Below are 24,182 nucleotides of genomic sequence, written 5' to 3' on the forward strand. Positions count from 1 at the left end.
TTTGCACAGCAAAGGAGTCAACAGAGTGAAGAGACAACCTGTTGAATGGGAGAAGATATTTGGAAACTCTCCATGTGACAGAGGACTAATATCCAGAATATATAAGGAATTTGAACATCTCAGCAGCAAAAAGACAGTCTGATTTAAAAAAGGGTAAATGATCTAAACAGATATTTTTCAAAAGAAGACATACAAATGGCCAACGGGCATATGAAAAAAATGTTTAACATCACTAATCATCAGGGAAATGTAAATCAAAACCACAGCGAGATAGCATCTTAATCCAGCTAGGATGACTATTATTAAAATGACAAAAAAAAGACAGATTTTGGCAAGGATTCAGAGAAGAGGGAACTCATACACTGTTGGTGGGAATGTAAATTAGTACAACTATTGTGGAAAACAATATCGAGATTAAAAAAAAAACTAAAAAGGGGGTGGGGGAGAACTAAATATAGCACTACCATAGGACCCAGCAGTCCCACCACTGGGTATTTATCCAAAGGAAAAGAAGTGTATCAAAGGGATACCTGCACTTGCATGTTTATTATGTCACTATTCACAATAGCCAAGATGTGGAATCAACCTACTGTCCATGAATAGATGAATGGATTAAAAAAGTGTATATATGGAATGTAATACTATTTGGCTGTAAAAAAGAATGAAACCATGTCATTTGTCACAACATGAATGGAATTAGAGATTATTATGTCAAGTGGAATTACACAGGCAGAGAAAGAACAAATATCCAATGTTCTCACTCATTTGTAGGAGCTAAAAAAGTTGATCTTATGGAGGTTGAGAGTAGATTGATAGATACCAGAGGGTGAGAAAAAGATGTGGTTGAGAGGGGGAGATGAAGAAAGGTTGGTCAGTGGGTACAAACATGCAGTTAGATAGAAGGTATAAGTTCTAATGTTTGATAACAGAGTAGGGTGACTATAGTTAGCAATAATGTATTAAGTATATTTTGAAGTTGCTGGAAGACAGAACTTGAAATGTTCTCAACACATAGAAATGATAAATACTCAAGGTAATAGGTTCCTCAAGTGTCCTGACTTGATCATTACACATTTTATGCACGTAACAAATTATCACACGCACCCCATAAATATATAAAATATTAAATGCCAATAAAGTTTTAAAAGAATATGAAAATCATACATAATTCTACAATTAAAGATTATAATGGTAGACGTTTGGGTACAACTGTGTGAACTTATGTAGACACATTCATGCCTTCATTTTATGCACTTATTTGTTATTTTGCAACTTAAAAAAATTGGCAATATGTTGGATGGCATATCCAATATCATGGATATCTTCCCATATAAAAATCTATACATTCATATCATTATTCAAAATTATATGATTTATTATAGTACTTAAATTACACCATAATGTAACCAATCCCTTGTGTCATTGGACATTTAGATTGCTTTCACTTTTTAAAAATTGAAATATTTCAAGCATAGACTAGAGTATGAGAATAACAGAGCATCCTGTATATCTGCTACCTAGAGGTTAATATTTTACTATTTTTTTGAAAGAAGAAATAAAATATTACAGATACTACTGAAACATCCTTTTTATCCTACCATATTCTGTTCCCTTACCTCGCTCCTTACAGATGATCATTATCCTGAAACTTATGTGTATCTTTCCTATTTATGTTATAAAACATACATATATATATTTTTTCTACCATATATACATCTATAAACGTTGTGCTTCCATTTAAATTTTCTTTGCTGTGGTTTTAAAACTTGCTTTTCCATCTAACACTATATTTGAAATTTTTGTTATTACATATTCCTAATTCATTTTAACTGTTGCATACTGCATTTTATGAATATGCCACAATTTATTTTTTCATTCATTTGCTGGTAGATGCCAGTTTTTTACTTTCTTTTTTAGTGAACATCTTTTAAATATGTCTCCTTGTATACATTATAACTAGATGCCAATTCACACTCATCAAATTAGTAAAAGTAGGAGTCTAACAATATCCACAACTGGCAAGGATGTGAAACCAGGTACTTTTATATACTGCTGATATAAAAGAATGTCCAGCCACTTTGATGAGTTTAGTAATATCTCCCTTCTTCTGTAAGTGATAAGTAATAAAATAATTCATTATATTTTACATTTGATATATTCCCTGTTTCATGAAATAAATGAATGAGTAATCTTCACCTTTGAAATTAACAGAATAACTAATGGCAATGACAGTACCCTTATTAAGGTATTGTAATTCTTCTCCCTACTTTTGTTTGCCTGCACTATCCCTTCTTGCCAGTTGCCATTCTCTTTGAATTCTGAATACTGAAATAATTCCTCTAGTTAGGATCTGACCATGTCCATCATTATGATCCCTTTAATCAGATTGATAAGCAAATTGTATCAACTTTAATTAACCAGGTTGTGTTCAACTATAAACTGAGTTATAATGACAAATTGCAAATGGCAAGTGCTGTGGTAAGTAATGAATGAGTGAGGGTCTTTTTTGTTGTGGTTGTGTTTGTTATGTTTTGGAAAACAGTATGTTTTATGTTTCATTACCAAAGAATTCCTCTTAGTCTTGATTCTTTTTTTTATTTTTTTAAGATGGAGACTCGCTCTGTCATGCAGGCTGGAGTGCAATGGTGCAATCTCAGCTCACTGCAAGCTACGCCTCCTGGGTTCAAGCAATTGTCATGCCTCAGCTTCCTGTGTAGCTGGGATTACAGGCGTGTACCACCATGCCTGGCTAATTTTTGTATTTTTAGTAGAGACAGGGTTTCACCATATTGGCTAGGCTAGTCTTGAACTCCTGACCTCAGGTGATCTGCCTGCCTCGGCCTCCCAAAGTACTGGGATTACAGGTGTGAGCCACCACACCTGGGCTACATTTGTTCATAATACTAAAGGAGAATTTTTCTGATGCCTGTTAAGTTTTCATGGATTTACTTTTTGTATTTGTTTCTGAACTCTTGCTGTCAAAGATTTTGTTAAGAATTCTGTAGTTATTACATTTAACCTCTTTATGTTTTTACAGGATTTGTCAAATACTATAGAATATGAATTATGCATAAATATTCATTACTGGGTTGTACTGATTATATGGCAATTGTAGAGGACATGGATTGCTAGTGTAAGCACAATCCACTTGGAATTCTTGTTTTTAGAGAAATTATTTTGTTGCATGTAGCTGGAATGGCAATGTTTGATTGGAATTTTTTTTTTTTTTTTTTTTTTTTTAGAATGATGATGTGATTGTAGTATTAGTATGAATGTAACTACCATAGTTTGGATATTTGATCCTTATGTTGAAATCTGATCCCTAGTGTTGGAGGTAAGGCACAATGGGAGGATGTTTGGGTCAGGGAAGTGGATCCCTCATGAATGGCTTGGTGACTTCTGCTGTAATGAATGAATTCTCACTCTTAGTTCCTGTACGAGCTAGTTGTTCAAGAGTCTGGCCCCTCTCTTCTCCTCTCTCATCATGTGATCTCTTCTCACGCAGGCTCCCCTTCACCTTCCACTATGCATGAGTGGAAGCAGGCCATCAGAAACAGATGCTGGTGCCGTGCCTTTTGTGTGTGTGTGTATGTGTGCTTTCTTGTATAGCCTGCAGAACTATGAGCCAAATAAACCTCTTTACAAATTACCCAGCCTCAGGTATTCCTTTATAGCAGTATAAACGCACCAAGACAGTAACGTATCAATTAAAAGGCATTGTCCTCCAGAGCACACATTCATTTTGTTTTCTAAAATGTCAAGGTATCATATCCATTGAGTGAACACACATTATCTGTGTGTACCAAATGAGAGGCACACACCAGATGACCTTTTCTTCACAGAGCTGGAATATCATAAAATCAAAATCCTGACAAATCAGTACTGTGTTAAGTAAAAGAAAACTGAAGGTTATAGTCATTAAATGTTTGCCAATTATGCTATTGTTATTAAGAACTAAATTTGATAAAGACAAAAAGAATGTCAACTGGATCTTTTATGATTTCCCTTTGCTTAAATCTCTCCATATCAGCTCAAATAAAAAAGAAATTATTGATCATATTTCCTAGCTTTATTCTGGACACTATGATTTGTTGCCATCCCTCCCTCCTTTAATGTCGAGGTCACTAGCAAACTATTTATGTCTGCAGATTAATTTGAAGTAGTAAACTTTGGGAGAAGATATTTATTAATTTATATGTAAATGAAATTTTATTTGCAATCAGGTTATTCTGATGATATAAAGAAAGGTATAGTGGATGTTTAATAAGATATATTGTATTTAGATGGGACAACCAAAATTCCAAAACCAAGAGAAGAAAAATTAGGCATTTGGAGTATATTTCTCCTTAACCAGTGTGATCTAAGAAATAAAAAAAAATAAAAACAAGCATCTCCATAAAAGTGTCTTTTCTGGCTGTCTGCACAAGTGGTACTTATCAATGGTTACAGTAGACTGGAGCCTGTGCAAAGGGGCTAACCCTTTCAACACATTCATGAAACTTCTTTCTAGATGTTTTGGTGATATATATATATATATATATATATATATATATATATATATGTATGTATAAAACAGACATTATATTTGTTGTAATAATCATCACCATTAATAGTAAAAGCAGGAATATTTAAGATATAACCTCAAAAGCTGTCTTGTTCATTGACCAGCGCTATACCCTCCTGTTTCGTTTTTTTGAGAGAGAGAGTCTCACTCTGTTTCCCAAGATGAAGTGCAGTGGTGTGATCATGGCTCACTGCAGCCTTCCACTCCTGGCCTCAAGCAATCCTCCTACTTTAGCCTCCCAAGTAGTTGGGACTACAGGCATGCACCACCACAGCCAGCTAATTTTTGTATTTTTTGTATTTTTGTAATTTTGTATTTTTCTGTATACAAAAAAATTGGAATAGATGAACTTTCTTTCTGTCTACTAATTTTGGGTTGCATTTGGTGTTGTTTTTCTAGTTCCTTGAGGTTAATTGTTAGGTGGTTTATTTGAAATCTTTATGCTTTTTTGATATAAGCGTTTGTTACAGGAAAGGGGTCCCAGTCTAGACCCCAAGAGAGAGTTCTTGGATCTCGTGCAAGAAAGAATTCAGGGTGAGTCTATAGAGTAAAGTGAAAGCAAGTTTATTAGGAAAATAAGGGAATAAAAAAATGGCTACCCCATAGACAGAGCAGCCCAGAGGGCTCCTGGTTGGCCATTTTTATGATTATTTCTTGATGATATGCTAAACAAGGGGTGGGATTATTTCTGCCTTCCGTTTTTAGACCATATAGGATAATTTCCTGACGTCATGACATCTGTAAACTGTCATGGCACTGGTAGTGTTACAGGAAAGGGATCCTGATCCAGACCCCAAGAGAGGGTCGTTGGATCTCACACAAGAAAGAATTCAGGACAAGTCTGCAGTGCAAAGTGAAAGCAAGTTTATTAAGAAAGTAAAGGAATAAAAGAATGACTACTCCATAGACAGAACAGCCTGGAGGGCTGCTGGTTGCCCATTTTTATGATTATTTCTTGATGATATGCTAAACAAGGGGTAGATTATTTATGCCTCCCCTTTTTAGACCGTATAGGTAACTTCCTGAAGTTGCCGTGGCATTTGTAAAGTGTCATGGCACTGGTGGGAGTGTAGCAGTGAGGAAGACCAGAGGTCACTCACGTCACCATCTTGGTTTTGGTGGATTTTAGCTGACTTCTTTATTGTAACCTATTTTATCAGCAAGGTCTTTATGACCTGTGTCTAGTGCTGACCTCTTATCTCATTCTGTGACTTAGAATGCTTTAACCATCTGGGAGTGCAGCCTAGTAGGTCTCAGTCTCATTTTACCCAGCTCCTATTCAAGATGGAGTTGATCTGGTTCAGACACCTCTGACACGTTTATTACTATAAACTTCCCTCTTAATACTGCTTTTGCTGTATCCCATATATTTTAGTATGTAGTAGTTTCATTTTCATTTGTTTCAGGAAATTTTACATTTCTTTTCTTAATTTCTTTATTCACCCATTGGTTATTCAGGAACATTTTGTTTACTTGCCATGTATTTGTGAAGTTTCCAAGGTTCTTCTTGTTATTGTAGTCTATTGTGGCCAGAAAAGATAGTGGTATGATTGCTACTTTTTGAATTTTTCAGACTGGTTTTGTGGCCTAAGATATGGTATATTCTGAAAATGTTCCATGTGCTGATAAAAATAATGTCTTTTCTATAACTGTTGGGTGAGATGTTCTGTAAATGTCAGGACTTTTCGGTTATTGATTCTTTGTTGATTTTCTGTCTGGATGATCTGTACATTTCTGAAAGTGGTATGCTAAAGTTCCCTACTATTATTGTATTGTGGTCTCTCTCTCCCTTTGGATCTGTTTATGTTTGCTGCATATACTGGGCTGCCCCATATTGGGTGCATAAATAGTTATAATTGTTATATCGTCTTGCAGAATTGACCCCTTTATCATATATAGTGACCTTCCTTGTCTCTTTTTTTTTTCTTTTTTTGAGACAGAGTCTTGCTCTGTCACCCAGGCTGGAGTGCAGTGGCCCTACCTTGGCTCACTGCAAGCTCCGCCTCCCGGGTTCACACCATTCTCCTGCCTCAGCCTCCCTAGTAGCTGGGACTACAGGCGCCCACCACCACGCCCGGCTAATTTTTTTGTATTTTTAGTAGAGATGGGGTTTCACGTGTTAGCCAGGATGGTGTTGATCTCTTGACCTTGTGATCCACCTGCCTCGGCCTCCCAAAGTGCTGGGATTATAGGCATGAGCGACCGCACCCGGCCTCTTGTCTCTTTTTACACTGTTTGATGATTTGTAGTCTGTTTTATCTGATATAAGTATAGCTACTACTGGAATTTCATTTTTCACTCTTCACTTTTGGACTATATGTATCTTTATAGGTGAAGTGGTTTTTTTGTAAGCAGCATTGTATTGGGTCTTGTTTCTTTATCCATCCAGCCATTCTGTGCCTTTTAATTGGAGAATGGATTCCATTTACATTTAGTGTTATTGATGAGTTAGGACTTTTACTGCCATTTTGTTGATTGTTTTTTGTATTGTAATTTTTCTCTTCCTTTCTTACTGTCTTCCTTTGTGGTTATTTTCTCTGATAGTACTTTTTAATTCATTGCTTTTTATTTTTAGTGAATCTGTTACAGGTTTTTGCATTGTCATTACTATGAGGCTTACAAAGCCATCTTATAACAAGTAATTTAAAGGGTGACATTTTAAGTGACATAGAAAAGAATAGAAACAAAGGAAAATGAAAAAAAATCTTCTACACTTTAACTGTATCCCTCACATTTTGGCTTTTAGTTGTCTCAGTTCACATATTTTTATATTACCTATCTCTTACTATGTTGCTGTAGCTATAATTTTTTTTGTTTTTCTTTTTTTAAACAATTGTTTTAAATAGATTTGTCTTCTGGACATAGCTAGAGTTATGGGTGGATTGCACACCACAATTATGGTGTGAGTATTCTGGGTTTGTCTATGTACTTAATTGTACCAGTGCGTTTTAGACCTTCAACTGTTTTTTTTTTAATTTTAGCACATTAGTCTTTTTTCTTTCAGATTAAATAATTTTCCTTAGCATTTCTTGTAAGACAGGCCTGGTGGTGGTAAACTCTCTCAACTTTTGTTTATCTGGGAAAAACTTTGTTTCTTATTATTTGAAGGATAACTTTACTGGATTTGGTATTCTTGGATGATAGGTTTCCTTTCTTCCTCCCTGCCTCCCTCCCTTCCCTTTTTCCTTTCTGCTCCTCTTTATTCCGATCCTCTCCACTCCTCTCCTCCCCTCCCCTTTCCTCCCAACCCTTCTCCTTCCCTCTCCTTTCCCTTTCTGTTCTTTCCTTTCTTTCTCTCTCTCTCTCTTTCTCTTGTTATTCCACTCCCTCCTGGCTTGTATTGTTTTTCAATGAAAAGTCTGTTGCCAGATGAATTGGAACTCCTTTGTATATCATTTCCTTCTTTTTTCTTGCTGCATTTAGGATCCTCTCTTTGTCCTTGACCTTTGAGAGTTTGATTAGTGTATGTCTTGGGGTAGTCTTATTTGGGTCAAATCTGTTTGTTCTCTGACCTTCCTGTAGCTGGTTATTTGTATCTTTCTCAAGTTTTGGAAAGTTTTTTATTATTTTTTTGAATAAGCTTTCTATACCTTACTTTTGCTCAGCTCCCTCTTGAACACAATAATTCTTAGAGTTAGTCTTTTGAGGTAATTTTCTTTATCTTGTAGGAGATCTTTATTGCTTTTCACTCTTTTCTTTTTTCTCTTCTGTGTACTTAAAAATAGGCTGTCTTTGACTTGGCTGATTCTTTCTTCTCCTTGATCCATTCTGATGTTGAGAGCCTTTAATGAATTTTTCAGGTCAGCAGATGTATTTCTCAGTTCCAAAATTTGTTTGATTTAAACAAAATTATTTCAATTTTCTGGTTAAAATTTTCTGATAAATTTCTGAATTTCTTTTCTGTGTTATCTTGGAGATCACTGAGTTTCCTTAAAACTACTATTTTGAATTCTTGGTTAAAAAGTTCACATATTGCCATCTTGTTAGGGTTGCTTGTTGGTTTCTTGCTTTGTCCATTTGGGGATCATGGTTCCCTGCTTGCTCTTGTTTCTTGTGGATGTATGTCAGTGTCTTTGCATTGAAAGATTAGTTATTTATTCTGTTCTTCTCTGTCTGGCTTGTTTTGGTTTCTATTGGATGTATTTGGTTAGAGATTATTTACTGCTAGGTTACTGCCTCCTTTTTGGCTATAGGTGATGCCTTAAGCTTAGGTTCACCTTGGCTCTAGTAAATTATCAAAGTGCTGCCCTTCCCAAAGGGGCAGGTCCCAACGGGGATATCTTGGCACTGTGGGAAGGCTGACTATGGAGGTTCATGCCCAGTGGACCTGTGGGACAAACCTACTGTATGGTGCTACTGAATAGCTACTGTGATTTGGCATCTCCTTTGGTAGAGTTACAAAGGAGGGCTCTCCTTTCCAGGGCTAGGGATTGTAGTCCTGCTTCCCCTCTTAGTCTCTATCTACCTCATGGATATTTCTCCCTTCAGGTACTTGTGATGCTTTCTGTGGGTTAAGGAAGGGACAGATCTCCTCCTAGGGAACCCAAGATAGTGGGCAATCTGGTTCCACTTTGGTCTTACTTTTCCAGTGTAGAAACAGTGAGTTGGAGGGAAATTTTCCTTGCAGTTGGTGCTGGGCAAAATGGGGGGAGGGGCATAGTAGATGTGGAAGTCTGATTCTCTGTCCGCTGGGAGTTTTTTTTACTTCTCTGTGGCCCTGGGAATGATCTCTCCTTATATTTGAGTTCTAGCTTATTTCTGGCCGTAATCTCATTGCTGTACATTTGTTTTTCTTTTTCTATGGGGGGAGTCAAACCAGCTTGCTTCTGCATCATCATTTTGGAGCTGGAAGCCAACCTATATGACTTGAGTTTAATTGCTGTAATAATCATGTTGAAAAATATTTCCTACACTATATGATTTAGCATTGGAGCAAAAACTTAGTGTTTGCAGAAAGGCACTCAGAGCAGGATGCAAATTTAACAAGAATAAAGCAAATATTCATCATTGGAAGGATGACCACAGTTGTACTTCATTGCAAAACAAAAACTGAGTGCTTTATGGGATTAAGAAGAGGAGCTATTATATGAGCAAATGAAAGAGTGATACATTTTATACCCAAGATATGTACAAACACTTTCCATATCACAAGCTGAGCAATATAATTTCAGGGAGGAGAAATTGCCAAATCCTGTGGAATAGATGATTGGTGTGACCAGTTCAGGACCATACAGAACTGTTGTTAAGGCATTGTCTCATAGCTTTAATTGCCTCCTTCCTTTATAAATGAAATCAGTGAATTTGATCATCTTTTTATGTGTTTATTCACTTTTTACAAAAGATAGACATTTGATTTTTCTGTTTTAATCTGTTACCAGATTTTTTTTTTTTTTTTTTCCGAGACGGAGTTTCGCTCTATCGCCCAGGCTGGAGTGCAGTGGCAGAATCTTGACTCACTGCAACCTCCACCTCCTGGGTTCAAGCCATCCTCCTGCCTCAGCCTCCCAAGTAGCTGGGACTACAGGTGTGTGCCACCATGCTCGGCTAATTTTTGTATTTTTAGTAGAGATGGGGTTTTGCCATGTTGGCCAGGCTGGTCTTGAACTCCTGACTTCAGGTGATCCATCTGCCTCAGCCTCCCAAAGTGCTGGGATTGCAAGTGTGAGTCACTGTGACCAGCCTGTTACTACATTTTCTTATGTCAAACCATCCTGCATTCCTGGGAAAGCAACTTGCTGTTTACTTTTTAAATTCATGGTTATCTCGTGGACGTCTTTTCAGTTTAGTGTATACAGGTCTTCCTTATTTTTTTAAATGGCTGCATTATTTTCCTATTCTATAAATATACTATAATTGTTTAAATAGTTACCTTGTGGATATGCATGATTTCCAGTTTTTGCTATTAAAAATAATGTACCAATGACTGTCTTTCCACATACACCTTACATACTCAGGCTAGCATTTCTGCAGAATAAATTTCTAGAAATTTATTTATTATGTGCATTTCATTGTCTGCTAACATGAAAGAAAGTTAATTTTTAAGACATATTTGCTTGGTTTGAAAATGTCAAATATTGTTAGAAAATATACCAGTGGTTGTCTTTGGGGTGATTGGCTTATGCCTGAGTTTGCTTATTATTATTATTTTTTTAACTTCAATACAAAAGATAGAACTTATTTTAGAAAACTAAATGCTTGTGAAAGCAAATGCTGCTTTAGAAGTTCCGTGATTGTGAGCAATTTTACATGCCCAATGATACATCTAGCATAATGCAAAACACATGACAAATTGAAAAGATATTTGTAGAAGTAAGTTGATTGATTTACTGAGTGAAACAGAGAGATAATTTTTACCAATTCTTTTTCAGGGTTTTTTGATTAACTCAAAACCAGAGAATGCCTGTGAACCCATAGTGCCTCCACCAGTAAAAGACAATTCATCTGGCACTTTCATCGTGTTAATTAGAAGACTTGATTGTAATTTTGATATAAAGGTATGATTATCTTTTTTCATTTTTTGTTTCCTATTTGTTCAGTTAGCTAATTTAAATCATTTACATCCTCCCTTGTTTCAGAAAACATTTAAAATTTAAAATCCAGTAAGATTGAAAATAAACTGGATTCATAGAATAGAAATAACGTTTACTGGTTCTAAGAATTTTCAGGCATTTGTTGGACATCTTGAACTGTGGTTTAACAGTGGAATGTTACTTGATCTCATCTAGGAATGAAAACTTAACTTCAGCCTTTAGTTTTATGCTTTTACCCTTCCAGTATCAATCTCAAACCTACATCTATACCTGTGTCTACATTGTCATTGAGGTTTCTCTTTTGTAATAAGTTAAATCTGCCCCTGTGTAAAGTTTTTTCTCTCTGACATGGGTTAAGCTAGCATTTCAGATAGTAAAACAAGGTTTACCCACCTCCGTCACCATATATCACCAGTGCTGCTCTAGGTGTATGGTTTTTTAAAGTCTGTTTTGGGATTGGCATTGGCAAAGGAGCCACATTGAGGCCTATGTAAAATAAACCTTGATGTAACTGTTACTGGACTACCTCAGAGCTGAGTGTCATATAGCGTCTTGCATGTATCTCCCAGAATAGGACATGGGCTATTATTTCATGTCACTTGGTCTTAGATAATTTGTCCGTTCAGCAAGAAAAACCGCCCTATCATGCTGTGCATGAATTTTCTCCGCAATTTTGATTGCATGGAAGAAATGATACCTCCATAGTAAACTTATGAGAGGAATAAAATAATATAAAGGGATTTGAAAATGTATAGTACTGTATAAATGATAGTTATTGTTACTACTTTATGTTAGTTCCAAATATAGACTCTCAATTGCCTTTAAATGGGAATAAATTAGAGCTTGAAGTCAAAGTAGTAGACTTCCTGCTCCTCAGAGTTGTTTATGATAGTTTAAATTTAACTGTTTTATCCAGAACTAAACTATAATAATTACAGGTTGCTTCAGTTAAAATTAAATGTTATTGTAATGTTTCATTAATTTCTTGCTGCTAAGAAATTAAAAGTAAACTAATTCTATTGATCCCAAGGTTTACTACACTATTATGCTATGTAATTTCTGGACTCGGTACAGTCTGATAATTAGAGACTAGAATACTTTTTTGCTGTTGTTATAACTTTCCTTTATAGGCAGGGATGGCAGATGGTACACTTTGAAAATTAGGGAAATACTGTTATTGAATATCTGTTTTTGAAGATGAAACCACAGCTCAGGAATGAATACAGTAGGCTTGTTAGCCTTCTTTTCCCTTTAGTGGATCCTCATCATGAGTCTGAGTACTTCTAAAGGAGTTTAATGATTTAGTCATTACTCCAGCTCATCTCTTTTCACTGCTTGCCTTGAATTTTATGTTGCAGCCATACTGCCTACCTGAACTCTCTCAACTGGCTGTGCCATGCTGATCATACATTTGTGCCTTTACATGTACTATTTTCTCTGTCCAAGATCTCTGTCTCCAATGATCTTTACCACCCATTTATCTGTCTCATCGGTTATGTGCTAGCTGAGGATGTTACCTCCTCAGGGAGCCTTACTTTTCTTTCTACTTCCTCTGTTGCAGTGCAGACCATTCCAGCTCAATGTGCCACCCTTCCACTTTGTAAATCCTTCATTGCTTTTTATCACGTTGTTACTTTTTATTGAATATATATATCTCACTTATTTGTGAATTGATGGTGTTTAGAATTCATGTTTTAGTCATATTTATGTATCCAATTTGTATTATAGTATGTGGTAATCAATAAAGACTTATTAAATGAAGCTATGTAATAGCCTTTTGCTTATGTGTCTAATATATTCTTGAAAAACATGTACATATGAAAAACATGGAAGAAGTTTTCAGTTGAGCCATTCTAATGTTAGACAGGGAAATGTTAAAAAAATTCTCATTGTACTTTACCATGTAGGCACAGTTTTTATGAATAAGGGTCTAGTCTGTTGTACATGTTCTTTAACTTGGTTATTTTTTCCTCCACAAATATACAGTGGAGTATATTCTGGCCATTTAAGGCTAAAGATTCCTTACTTATGTCATTCCTAATGATTTCTGTCTTTGTCAGAGTTGTATAAATTTCTGGAACATCAGTTTATAGGGGAGACACAATGATTATAATCAAGGTCTGGAAACAGACTGTATACATTTCAATCTCATCTTTATTATTTACTAGCAGTATGATCTTGGACAAGTTATTTTACCTCTGTGTGCCTCAATTTCCTTATCTGTAAAATAAGAATTATAATGTTCCCTATATGATAGGATTGTTGGGAGGATCAAATGAACTAATCAATGTTAAATGCCTACCAAACAGCACCTTGCACACAGGAAGGAGGCAGTGGGTCTTAGCTGTTGATGTTTTATGCTTTTTACCATTAGAATTAAATAGAATAAGGGTAAAGATGGCAAAATTCCTGACTTTTCAGAAATTAAATTGTCTGGTAAGTCACATGTGATATAGCAACTCAGTGTCAGCTGATGTAAAATTTCTGACTTGGCTTATAAAGACAGTTTAGTCATGCCATTGTGGAAAGTATGTTTCATAAATTTGTAATAGTAAGAATTATGGATCACCTATCAAGGTAGTGTGACTGGGTAAGGATAAAGTCATTATGGGTACTGGAAAAACAACTGGAATCGCACCCTAAAGAAGATTTCCTTTCTAGAGTGGTTACTGATGGATAAGCTGTTAGCCTTATTAGCTGTAATTTTCATATCAGAAATCTCTGACTGCATTTAATGAGCTTCCAAAATGGTTATATACAGTTTTATATTGTGTGTTGTGGAATTCAGTCATCAGTGTTAATATATATCTCTTATAGATAATCAATAGTGGTTCATTCATGTATATCCACAATTTTGTATGATGCATTGACTTAAGATAGTTAGAAAAATGATATATTTCCTTATTTATTACATAGCTTACTAGGACTGAGTACTGAGGAAAACTTAATTCAACTCCATACATAATACTACAATTGATGGTAGTGCAGGGTTATATTTTGGCATGCCTCTTATCCAAAGTGACATACAAATTATCTCAGACAAAGGAGAATTGGCTCTATCTTTTAAAATTTTCCTTGGAGAAAGGAACTCTTTGTTGTAGACCACAAAGAGAAAAGAAACAAGGAATAAAAATTTATCGAGTTATTCCAGATGATTAATGTTGGTGAGTATTTCAGGATTTTTACAACTCTTTTAGTTTTGTTTTAAACAGATTAAAGAAACCTACACTTTTCTTACTTCTTTAAAAGGAAATGAATAAGTGGAATGTATGTTATAATTTTTAAAATGGCATATTTTCTTCATACAAACCATCCCAAGTGATTTGTGACTCAAAGATAGCCACGAAGGCAGCAGAAATGCAATTAACAATTCCTGGAGGAAAGGGAATTGCTTTCCAAATAAAGAGAGCCATTGTTTTAATTTTTTATCTTCTGTTGAGAGAAGCACATATGAACCTTTTAATCTGTCTTACCTTGAGGAGATGCAGCAAAACCCATGCTCAGAATGAATGTTTGAATATGTAGAATATCCGAAAAGCCAGTAAGAAGAACTATTGATTACATGTCAGGTACTTATTCTAAAAGTAATCACTTACACTGTTTTACAAAAACTGTATCCTCTGAAAAATACAGCTCTTTAGAGGAAAAGCGAAACAGTGCTATTTTGTCTTTGTATGATGCTGTTCTTTACTGTGACAAAATATAATTGTTTGGAAATGTTAGTTTTTGGTGAGCATTTGAGATTAAAAAACATTGTTGGCACTTTGGCAAATAAATTAAGGCTGTATTAAATCTTTTAATTAGAAAATTGACTTTGAAGCATTTTGAGGGAGATATTTCTCAAAAGGCTTGAATTGGCATCCCAGTGAGAAATACGACTTTAAAAAAAAAATCTGTAAAAATACCTACTAATTGAAAGGCCATTAAAGTAATCACTTAACATTGAACTTTCAGAGCTATACAATTTTCTGTGTATATAACTGAATAAAGACAAGTTATAAAAAAATCTGTCCATTGTCATTTCAGTACCAGATGCTTTCATTACTTGGGTATAATGGTAAGTCACCAATTTCTTTGAGTAGCCAATTTACTGTATTTTAGCTGGACTTTAGGAAAGGCTGGTAAACAGAAATGGTGCAACATATGCACTTTATTCAGCAGTGTGTGCTGAATCTTATTCTATCTTATGTGTGAATGAGTATTTTTGAAAAATGCAGCTGCAAAGCCATCTAGGCCAGTTACCAAGACTGAAAGGACTTAGATATTATTCTCCCTTCCCACACCCCCTTTTTTGTGGGCATGAATGGAGGTACATTTGGATTGTAGATGATAAGGAATATGTTGGGTCTCTTCAGAGCTATTTTCTGCTGTAATGTGGCTTTTATAAAACTTAACTGGGATATAGATACAAAACTTAACTGGGATACTTTACCTGACTTCTGCCTCTCTCTCAAGTCTCATCTCTACTTTGCCACTCCTCCCACCTTGTAAGAATTTACAAGTCCCCATATGTGCTGAGCAGTCTCTCCCACTCTGTCTTAGTTTCTGTCATGTCCTCCATCTGGCATGTCCTCCTTCTACTTGTCTGTCTGGCCAATCTGACTTTATTTTAAATCTGAGATAAACTGTGTCCTGTCTGAAACCTTTCCTGATTTTCTTCAAGGTAGAAGTCATCATATCTTTTTTTTTTTTTTTTTTTGAGATGGAGTTTTGCTCTTGTTGCCCAGGCTGGAGTGCAGTAGCACGGTCTTGGCTCACTGCAACCTCTGCCTCCCGGGTTCAAGCAATTCTCTTGCCTCAGCCTCCTGAGTAGCTGGGATTACAGGTGTGTGCCACCATGCCCAACTAATTTTTTGTGTTTTTAGTAGAGATGGGATTTCATCATGTTGGCCAGGCTAGTCTTGAACTCCTGGCCTCAGGTGATCCACCCGCCTCGGCCTCTCAAAGTGCAGGGATTACAGGCGTGAGCCACCACACCCGGCCCGTATCTTTTATATACTATTTAATCCCACATCAGTCTCTGTTTCTCTCTGTGAGAGAAAAAAATCATGTTTTAGATTCTGTAGTGCTAGTGCCTAATGCATTATATGGCATTGGTAGATGAATAATAAATATTTGCAAAGTGATTTACTTTAAAAACCTTAAGGGCTTATAATAAAATGTGAATAGATTAGAGCCTAAACAGTATCACTGGAACTTTCCATTTGCTTCATATTCATTTCACTTAATGCTTTTGGCATTATTTCTAAGCCTAGATATTTATTTATCCCACAGATATTTTTCTCTAGTTCTCAATGTTTATAGAATTTTTTTAAATTACCATAAACATTTTTGGGATTATTTGATCATATCATAATAACTCTTTTTCTTTCTGTCTTTTTTTTTTTTTTTTTTTTTTTGGTGATTTTTTTGTTATCTCAGAAAGTAGCCCTCTAGTTTTCCTTTCTAGACTTACCTTTCATTACATTATCCCCTTTCAGGCCTTCAGGCAAACACATTACTTGTCCCCAGAACATACTCTGCACTACTATTTCAGTAGTAGTAAGCGAGTAGATACGACCTTAAGTAGAAATTAAACTCTGCAAATTACCTGAAAGTCATTTAATATCATTTAATTTTTCATAATGTATATATTTCTATAAAGTGATGTATAACATTTGTTATTAATCTACTTCAGAATCATGTTTAAAAGATTCCACTAAAGGAGCATATTCAAGGATATTCGATGGATGGAAACAGTTCTGTCCATATATAGTGCAATCAAACAGCTTTGTGCTGCTAATTCATTCATTCATTTGTTCATTCATTAATTTCTTCCACCCTTTAATTGGTAAATATACTTGCATTTTCATGATTAGGTTTCTTTATACACAAATTTATTCAATATTAAAATAACAAAGCAAAATTCCCTTCTTTTACCAGGAAGGTAATCTTTCATGAAAGAAAAAAGCTGAAAAATATTAATTTACATGTGCTTTATTCTAATCTAATGAAGCAGTGTAATGCCAGTAACTTTATTTATGTATCTATTCCCCAAACATTCTTTTGCTTCAGAATTTTTACATAGGTATCCTTTAATCACAGACATCAGAATGCTAGACCATATACTTTTCAAGAGACTTACTGCTTTATTTTGGACTCAAGCAATAAAATGTATTAAAATCAAGATATTCAGATTACTCAGATATACTATAAATGAACGATGTCTAGGTAAGGAGGAAAGATGGGATCGAAAGAAAGAGAGAAAGATAGTTTTTGTCACTGAACTATAATATTAATGAGAGTTAAAATGTCATAAGAGCCTGATACTCTCTTCTGAGGAGTAGCTCTTCTCAACATGGCCTGCAGTAGTCCTAAAATAATGTGCAGGAAAGAACAATGTTGAAATGGAATGTAATATTGGCAGGATTGCTTGCTATAATTCTGGATCTTATTTCAATAATTGATTATTCGATACTGCAAAGTTCCCAGGAATTTTTATCCAATAGATAAAATTAATGATTTACATTCACAATCTGAATCCTCAGATCTATTGCTTCATTCTCATCTGCATTGTTTTGATCACTTGAGAAAGAGATTCTACTTCTTAATTTCTTCTTATTTCTTTGGACTCAAAAAGATGATCATAGCTAGGTTTTGAGAATTATCTCTATTCTCTATGTCTCTCATTAATTTATTTCATTTTCTTCCCTTATAGAATAAGTACTTTTTCTCCTCTATTAGACATCTGGGTGGGGAGAAAGGGTATTTTGTGTCCAGGCTGATGGTTAATTTACTGTTCCTTTGTGGCTATGCTGAAGGAAGAGAAAATCAGTTCTCCAGAGAACTTTTCCATTTTGCACTTGGAAAGATTTAGAAGCAGAGTTAGAGTGTGTTTTCTTTAGGGAATCTTTAGAAGGTAGACATTAAAGTGAAGGTCTAGTTGTGTCACATTTCTAGAACTGCAAAAACCCAATTTATAACTAGATAGTTTGAAGAGGCCAGGCTCCAGAACCATCCAGTATCTGTATTATGCTGTTTTCTTTTTCGTTTTGACTTTTCACCTTTTTGTGTTTTGAAAGATGGAAGACACAGTAAAAGTATCCATAATGTGTATATGTGCAATTTAAATAATAGTAAAATGAATTTCTGTGTACTCAATACTTAGTTTAACAGAGACCTGTTACTTTCTAATGTATCACTTTAATCAGACTTCATTAAAGACCTTGTTATCAGGTAATTTTTTTTTTTTTTTTTTTTTTTTTTTTTTGAGACAGGGTCTTATACTGTTGCCTGGGCTGGAGTGCAGTGGCATGAACATGGCTCACTGCAGCCTTGACCTCCTGGGCTCAGGCGATCCTTCCACCTCAGCCTCCCAAGAAGCTAGGACTATATGCACACTCCACCATGCCTGGCTAATTTGTTTTGTTTTGTTGAGAGGGGGTCTTGTTATGTTGCTCAGACTGGTCTCAAACTCCTGGGCTCAAGTGATCCTTTTACCTTGGCCTTCCAAAGTGCTGAGATTACAGATGTGAACCATTGCATCTGGCCTGGTAATTCTTTATCTTCAAGATTTTATTCCATCTACAGATTATATTAAATGAGCTGATCTTCATAATGAGAAAGCTCTATATTTGCACTAATTTTACATTGATTTCAAATGTTTTAAATAAAGTGATGTTAAGTATACCATAAAGTGACTGCTCATTAAAGTTACTCATTTTTTATCTTGTGTTTATAATAGCTTGCAATGGGAAAGTCTCTTTGTAAGGCCAGAACAAATTCTAGCAATACTGTGTATTTTCTAATTCTTTCTTTTTGCTACATTATACTGTTTTCATTACCTCTAGCCTGATCCTAACCTAAAAAACCCATGGATATGTCTTTTCTAATTTCAGATTCTTGGGAGTAGAGCTTATGTTTTATGCAGTTCTGTGTACTGAGCTTTTAGTACAGTGCCTACAATACCAGAAACAATTAACAGGCAGTAATGGAGGAGTATACTCAGAGATCTGTCGCTGGGTGGCGCTGAACATCAAAATTCTTACTGTAATTGCTCCATCACAGTTACTTTTCAAGTGCAATGGAAGTTCCTGTGTTACTTGTGAAATTCCTAGTAAGCTGATTTTAAGTACAGAAAGTTATCCTCTTGTTGCACAGAAAGTTATTCTAAAGCCTTTATTTTCAGTGGTGGGTGGGCTGAAATGGGGCCTCTGCTATGTTAGGATGAGAAATCATTAAGATTTGATTGGAATATGAATCCTATCAGTGTCTAAAAAATATGAACTTAGATCAGATCCTTTATTTTAAATATCTACTTTAATATACATAGGTAACTAGAGAATATTTATGAATAGCTTTTTTAGATTTAAATTGCAATTCTGACAAATATTTAGGCAGCTTTTAACTAGTATAGTTTATTTTAACTGGTGTGGTTCATTACAAAGTAAAGATTTTTTTAAAGCAGTTTTAACTTAAGCATAACTTACAAGTTTTAACTTATAGCAAGCATAACTACACATAAAGGTTATTCAGATTTTCTTAATGTCACTGGGAAAAAAAGACGAATGTAATTTAACTTTTAAATTAATTTTAATTTTATGTTATTCATTTTATTATCTTTAGTACTAATCATGTTCCAGCTACAGTATTAAGCTTCATAATACTGGAAATAGCCACATTCAAAGACCTATAAGCTAATGACTTTGATTTTTTGATGGGATGTTGCAGAACATGATTGTTGCAACATGGAACAATCATGTTGAAAGGCATCAGTCTTTTTTCTGATTGCCAACAACCTATGGAATATTAAAAACTATCTATATGAGTGAGTTTCAAACTTTTTTGACTGCAACCCACCCACAGTAAGAAGTTTATTTTTACTTGTTCCCTAGTTTGTATACAGCACACAGTCTGACAATAAAATTTCATGGAATAGTACTTACCTATACTACCTATACGATAATAACTTGATATATGAAATTTCTTTTTATTAAAAAATAAAATTCACTTGGGTTCACTAAATGACTTTACTGCCTGGTAATGGATCATGACCTATAGTTTGAAAAATGCAGATTTAGGCCAATCTTTTCTGTGTAGCAGTGAAAACTGGCAGGGACACTAAGAAGTATGCTTTTTGCCTAAGCACTTCTAAGTTCAAAAATTGCTTTTTATTTGTAATTTTAGTAGTAAATTGTGTCTCCCAGTATTTAAAATTGCTTGTCCATATGCCATAGATTGACTTTAAAATGATGCCATTGGAAAAAATAACAAAAGATCTTTGTTTTTTTTTGAGATGGAGTCTTGCTCTGTTGCCCAGGCTGGAATACAGTGGCTTGCTCGCAGCTCACTGCAACCTCCACCTTCCAGGTTCAAATGATTCTCCTGCCCTAGCCTCCTGAGTAGCTGATATTACAGGCACCCGCCACCACGCCTGGCTAATTTTCATATTTTTAGTAGAGATGGGGTTTCACCACGTTGTCCAGGCTGGCCTCGAACCCCTGACCTCAAGTGATCCACCCACCTCGGCCTTCCAAAGTGTTGGGATTACAGGTGTGAGCTACTGCACCCGGCCAACATAAGATCTTTAATAATTTAAGTTCCAAGCGTTTTGGCTTCTGTTTTTTGGTATACTGTACTTGAAACAAGTAAGTATGGCTTTTTGTATAACACAAGATTTTACTAGCCCTACCAAAAATGTTTTCTAATGAAATAAATAAATTCAGCTTACCTCTAAGCTTAACATGTACGGTGGTAATATGCCACTTAGCAAAAGGTCAACTTTCCCAGAACATAGCCTCAGAGAAGAGAAGGAAACATGCCTTTGTACCACCATTATGAATGTTGCTAAGCTTCAGCGTTAAAACCATGTACTTTTCCTGGCAGTTTTTCTCAGAATTCTTATGCACTTAATTTTTTTTAAAGAATAGAATTCTTATCGGGTTTAGTTCTTTTTTTTTCTCTGCCACAGAGAAGGATATACGGATGGAGGAAGTCCAGAATAACTATTAGTAGAGTACCAGTGGTAAGCACAGAGAGAGGAAGTAACATATGACACTTAACATTAAGGAGAAAAACTATAGTCTGTTGAAGCATGTTCATGATGATCCCGAGTAACTGGAAAAGGTCAAGTCACATTTGGTGAAAAGGTGGGGAAAATGCAACATATCACAAAAATTTTTATCCAAAATGACTAAAGTAAAATTTCCTGTGTGCTTTCGTGGAGGGTGGGTGGGGGAGGGGGTGGGAAGGAACTAACCAACAGATACGAGGAAATTTTATTTTTTTGACTTATATATTGCTGGATAGGGCTGGATAATCAGTTACCTTAGTTGCAGTTTACTTTAAACAGCTATTTATATGAGAGATATTTTTCTAGGCTTGAGATATACATAAACAAAAAAGATTGTTCTTAAGGAACATTAAAGCCTGGTACTTAAAATGCTCTAAATGTTATTTTGTCAGATCTCTGTTTTTCAAGGTGAAAACAGGCTTAGTTTTCTAGTAATTAATGTTTATACCAAGAAGCATGAAAACAGATCTTTTGTTAATTTTTAAAGTAATACTCTGAAACATGAATTTTCACAAATTTTGCTTACTAGTATTGTGCTATGCACTTATCTTTACTAAGTGCAGGATGATTTTGTTTTTATTTTCAATTTGAGACCATGATGAAATTAGTCCATATTTATATCATGTTTTTAATGAGCCATGGTAGTTGAAAATTAATCTATTTAAAGTTAAGTATGTGAAGCTGGCCTGATTAAAATGTATCAGGTTGTCACAGTACTCAGCTGGATATTTAAAAAATAATGCCCTCAAGACAAAAGCTTGTGGTTCATGTTATAACAAAGATGAAAATACAGGTATACTTCTGAAGTTAATCCATTGTTAGTAACTACCAAGTGTTTTTTCTTAAACAGTTTTAAAATAAGCCCCATATTTTATGTCTTATACATTCTCTGTCTGTACAACAGCAGCATTCTCCTACATGTAGTTACCACACTTAAGAAATTTAATATTGATAAATATTATCTAATAATATAAACTACATGTTTAAATTTCCTAATTGTGTCCAAAATATCTCTTATAGTTGTTTTCTTTTTAACCATTTCAGGATCCAATCATGAATCCCAGACTAAACATATTCAGCTTAGTTGTCATGTCTCCTTTAATCTACAACAGCTCTTGATTCTTTTTTTCCTACTTTGTGCATTTCTGTGTTTCAGTTTAATAATTTCTATTCCTTTGTCTTCACATTTGCTGATCCTTTATTCTACAATGTCTATAATCTTTTAAGCCCACCTAGTGAACTTTTCATATTGTATCTCTTTTATCTAGAAGTTTCACTTGGATCTTTAAAATGTGTGTGTGTGTGTGTGTGTGTGTGTATGTATCATCCATTTCTCTGAGCCTTATGTTTATATTCTCCTTCAAATCCTTGAACGTAATTTATAATTTTATGTCTTTATATTACATGTAAATGTATTCTTATAATAATAAATTATAATTTATAGCTGTTTTAAAATCCTTGTCTGCTATTCATAATTCCATATCCATGTAATTTCTGGGTCTGTTTCTGTTGAATGGTTTTTCTCATGGTTATGGGTCACATTTTCTTGCTTCTTGGCGTGTCTACCATTTTTTTTTTTCAACTTTCATTTTTTAAGTTCTGGGGTACATGTACAGGACGTGCAGGTTTGGTACATAGGTAAACGTGTGCCATGGTGGTTTGCTGCACAGATCAACCCATCACCCAATAATTAAGCCCAGCATCCATTAGCTATTCTTCTGATGCTCTCTCTCCCCCGACCCTCCCTGAGAAGTACCAGTGTATGTTCTCCACCCTGTGTCCATGTGTTCTCATTGTTTAGCTCCCACTTATAAGTGAGAACACGTGGTGTTTGGTTTTCTGTTTCTGCGTTAGTTTGCCAAGGATAATGGCATCCAGCTCCATTCATGTCCCTGCAAAGGACATGATCTCGTTCCTTTTTATGGCTGCATAGTATTCCATGGTGTATATGTACCACATTTGCTTTATCTAGTCTATGATTGATGGGCATTTGGGTCAATTCCGTATCTTTGTTGTGAATAGTGCATGTCTAGTAACTTTTGATTAGATGTTGGACATAGTGTTGTATTGTCATATGTCTTGGTCTTTAAAGACCTTTTAATTTTGTTGTGGCTGGCAGTAAGTTACTTGCAGATGAGCTTGGTTATTTTCAGGCTTGTTTTTAAAGTTTGTTAAGTTGATGAAGAGTTGCCTTTACTGTAGCACTACTATTTTAGCTGTACTAATAAGGTATAACCCTTCTAGGGTGTCCTCTGAATTATCTAGTATTCAAGGAAGTCTCCTCTCTCTGGCTGGTCAGAGCTTGAACTCTTCCTGACCCTGTTTGAATTCTGGAAATTGTTAATCTTTTTTCCAGTAATTGTTTTTTTTTCCCTAGTGAGCTTGTTTGTCCAGGCTTATAAGGTCTCACTGTATGCATGCATATGCCATTCTTATATTTAGCCAAAGACCTAAAGGGAACCCATCTACATTTTTTTTTAGTTTTTTATTTAAAATTTTTGTGGGTACATAGTAGGTGTATGTATTTATAGGATACATGACATTTTTTGATACAAACATGTAATGTATAATAATCACATCATAGAAAATGGAGTATCTATGACCTCGAGCATTTATCCTTTGTGTTACATACAATTCAGTTTTACTTTTTAGTTCCTTTAGAATGTACAATTAAATTATTAACTATAGTAACCCTGTTGTGCTATCAAGTACTAGGTCTTACTTATTCTGTGTGTGTGTGTGTGGTTTTTTTTTGTACCCATTAACCATCCCCATCTCCCCCCACTACACTACTCTCTTATCTCCATGAGTTCAATTGTTTTGATTTTTAGATCCCACAAATAAGTGAGAACATGTGATGTTTGTCTTTCTGTGCCTGGCTCATTTCACTTAACATAGTGGCTTTCAGTTTCATTCATGTTGCAAATGACAGGATCTCATTTTTTCTAATGGCTGAATAGTACTCCATTGTGGCTAAGTACCACATTTTCTTTATTCATTCACCTGTGGATGGACACTTAGGTTGTTTCCAAGTCTT

At 35.1% G+C, this 24,182-nt stretch overlaps 1 protein-coding gene across 6 annotated transcripts in view; it reads left to right on the forward strand.

Annotated features, from left to right (window-relative positions):
* The window catches only part of RNF13 (ring finger protein 13), a 151,801-nt gene that overhangs the window by 50,508 nt on the left and 77,111 nt on the right, over window positions 1-24,182 (forward strand). For all 6 annotated transcript variants that reach the window (XM_054681164.2, XM_054681163.2, XM_001142115.7 and 3 more), the window contains exon 4: window positions 10,933-11,058. Coding sequence is in view for 4 of the 6 variants with exons in the window: in XM_054681163.2 (XP_054537138.1) it covers window positions 10,933-11,058 (126 nt within the window). In the remaining 2 variants the exon portion in view is untranslated. The remainder of the gene's footprint in view (window positions 1-10,932; window positions 11,059-24,182) is intronic.

This window comes from Pan troglodytes, chromosome 2 (genome assembly GCF_028858775.2).
Source record: "Pan troglodytes isolate AG18354 chromosome 2, NHGRI_mPanTro3-v2.0_pri, whole genome shotgun sequence".
Taxonomy (NCBI): Eukaryota; Metazoa; Chordata; class Mammalia; order Primates; family Hominidae; genus Pan; species Pan troglodytes.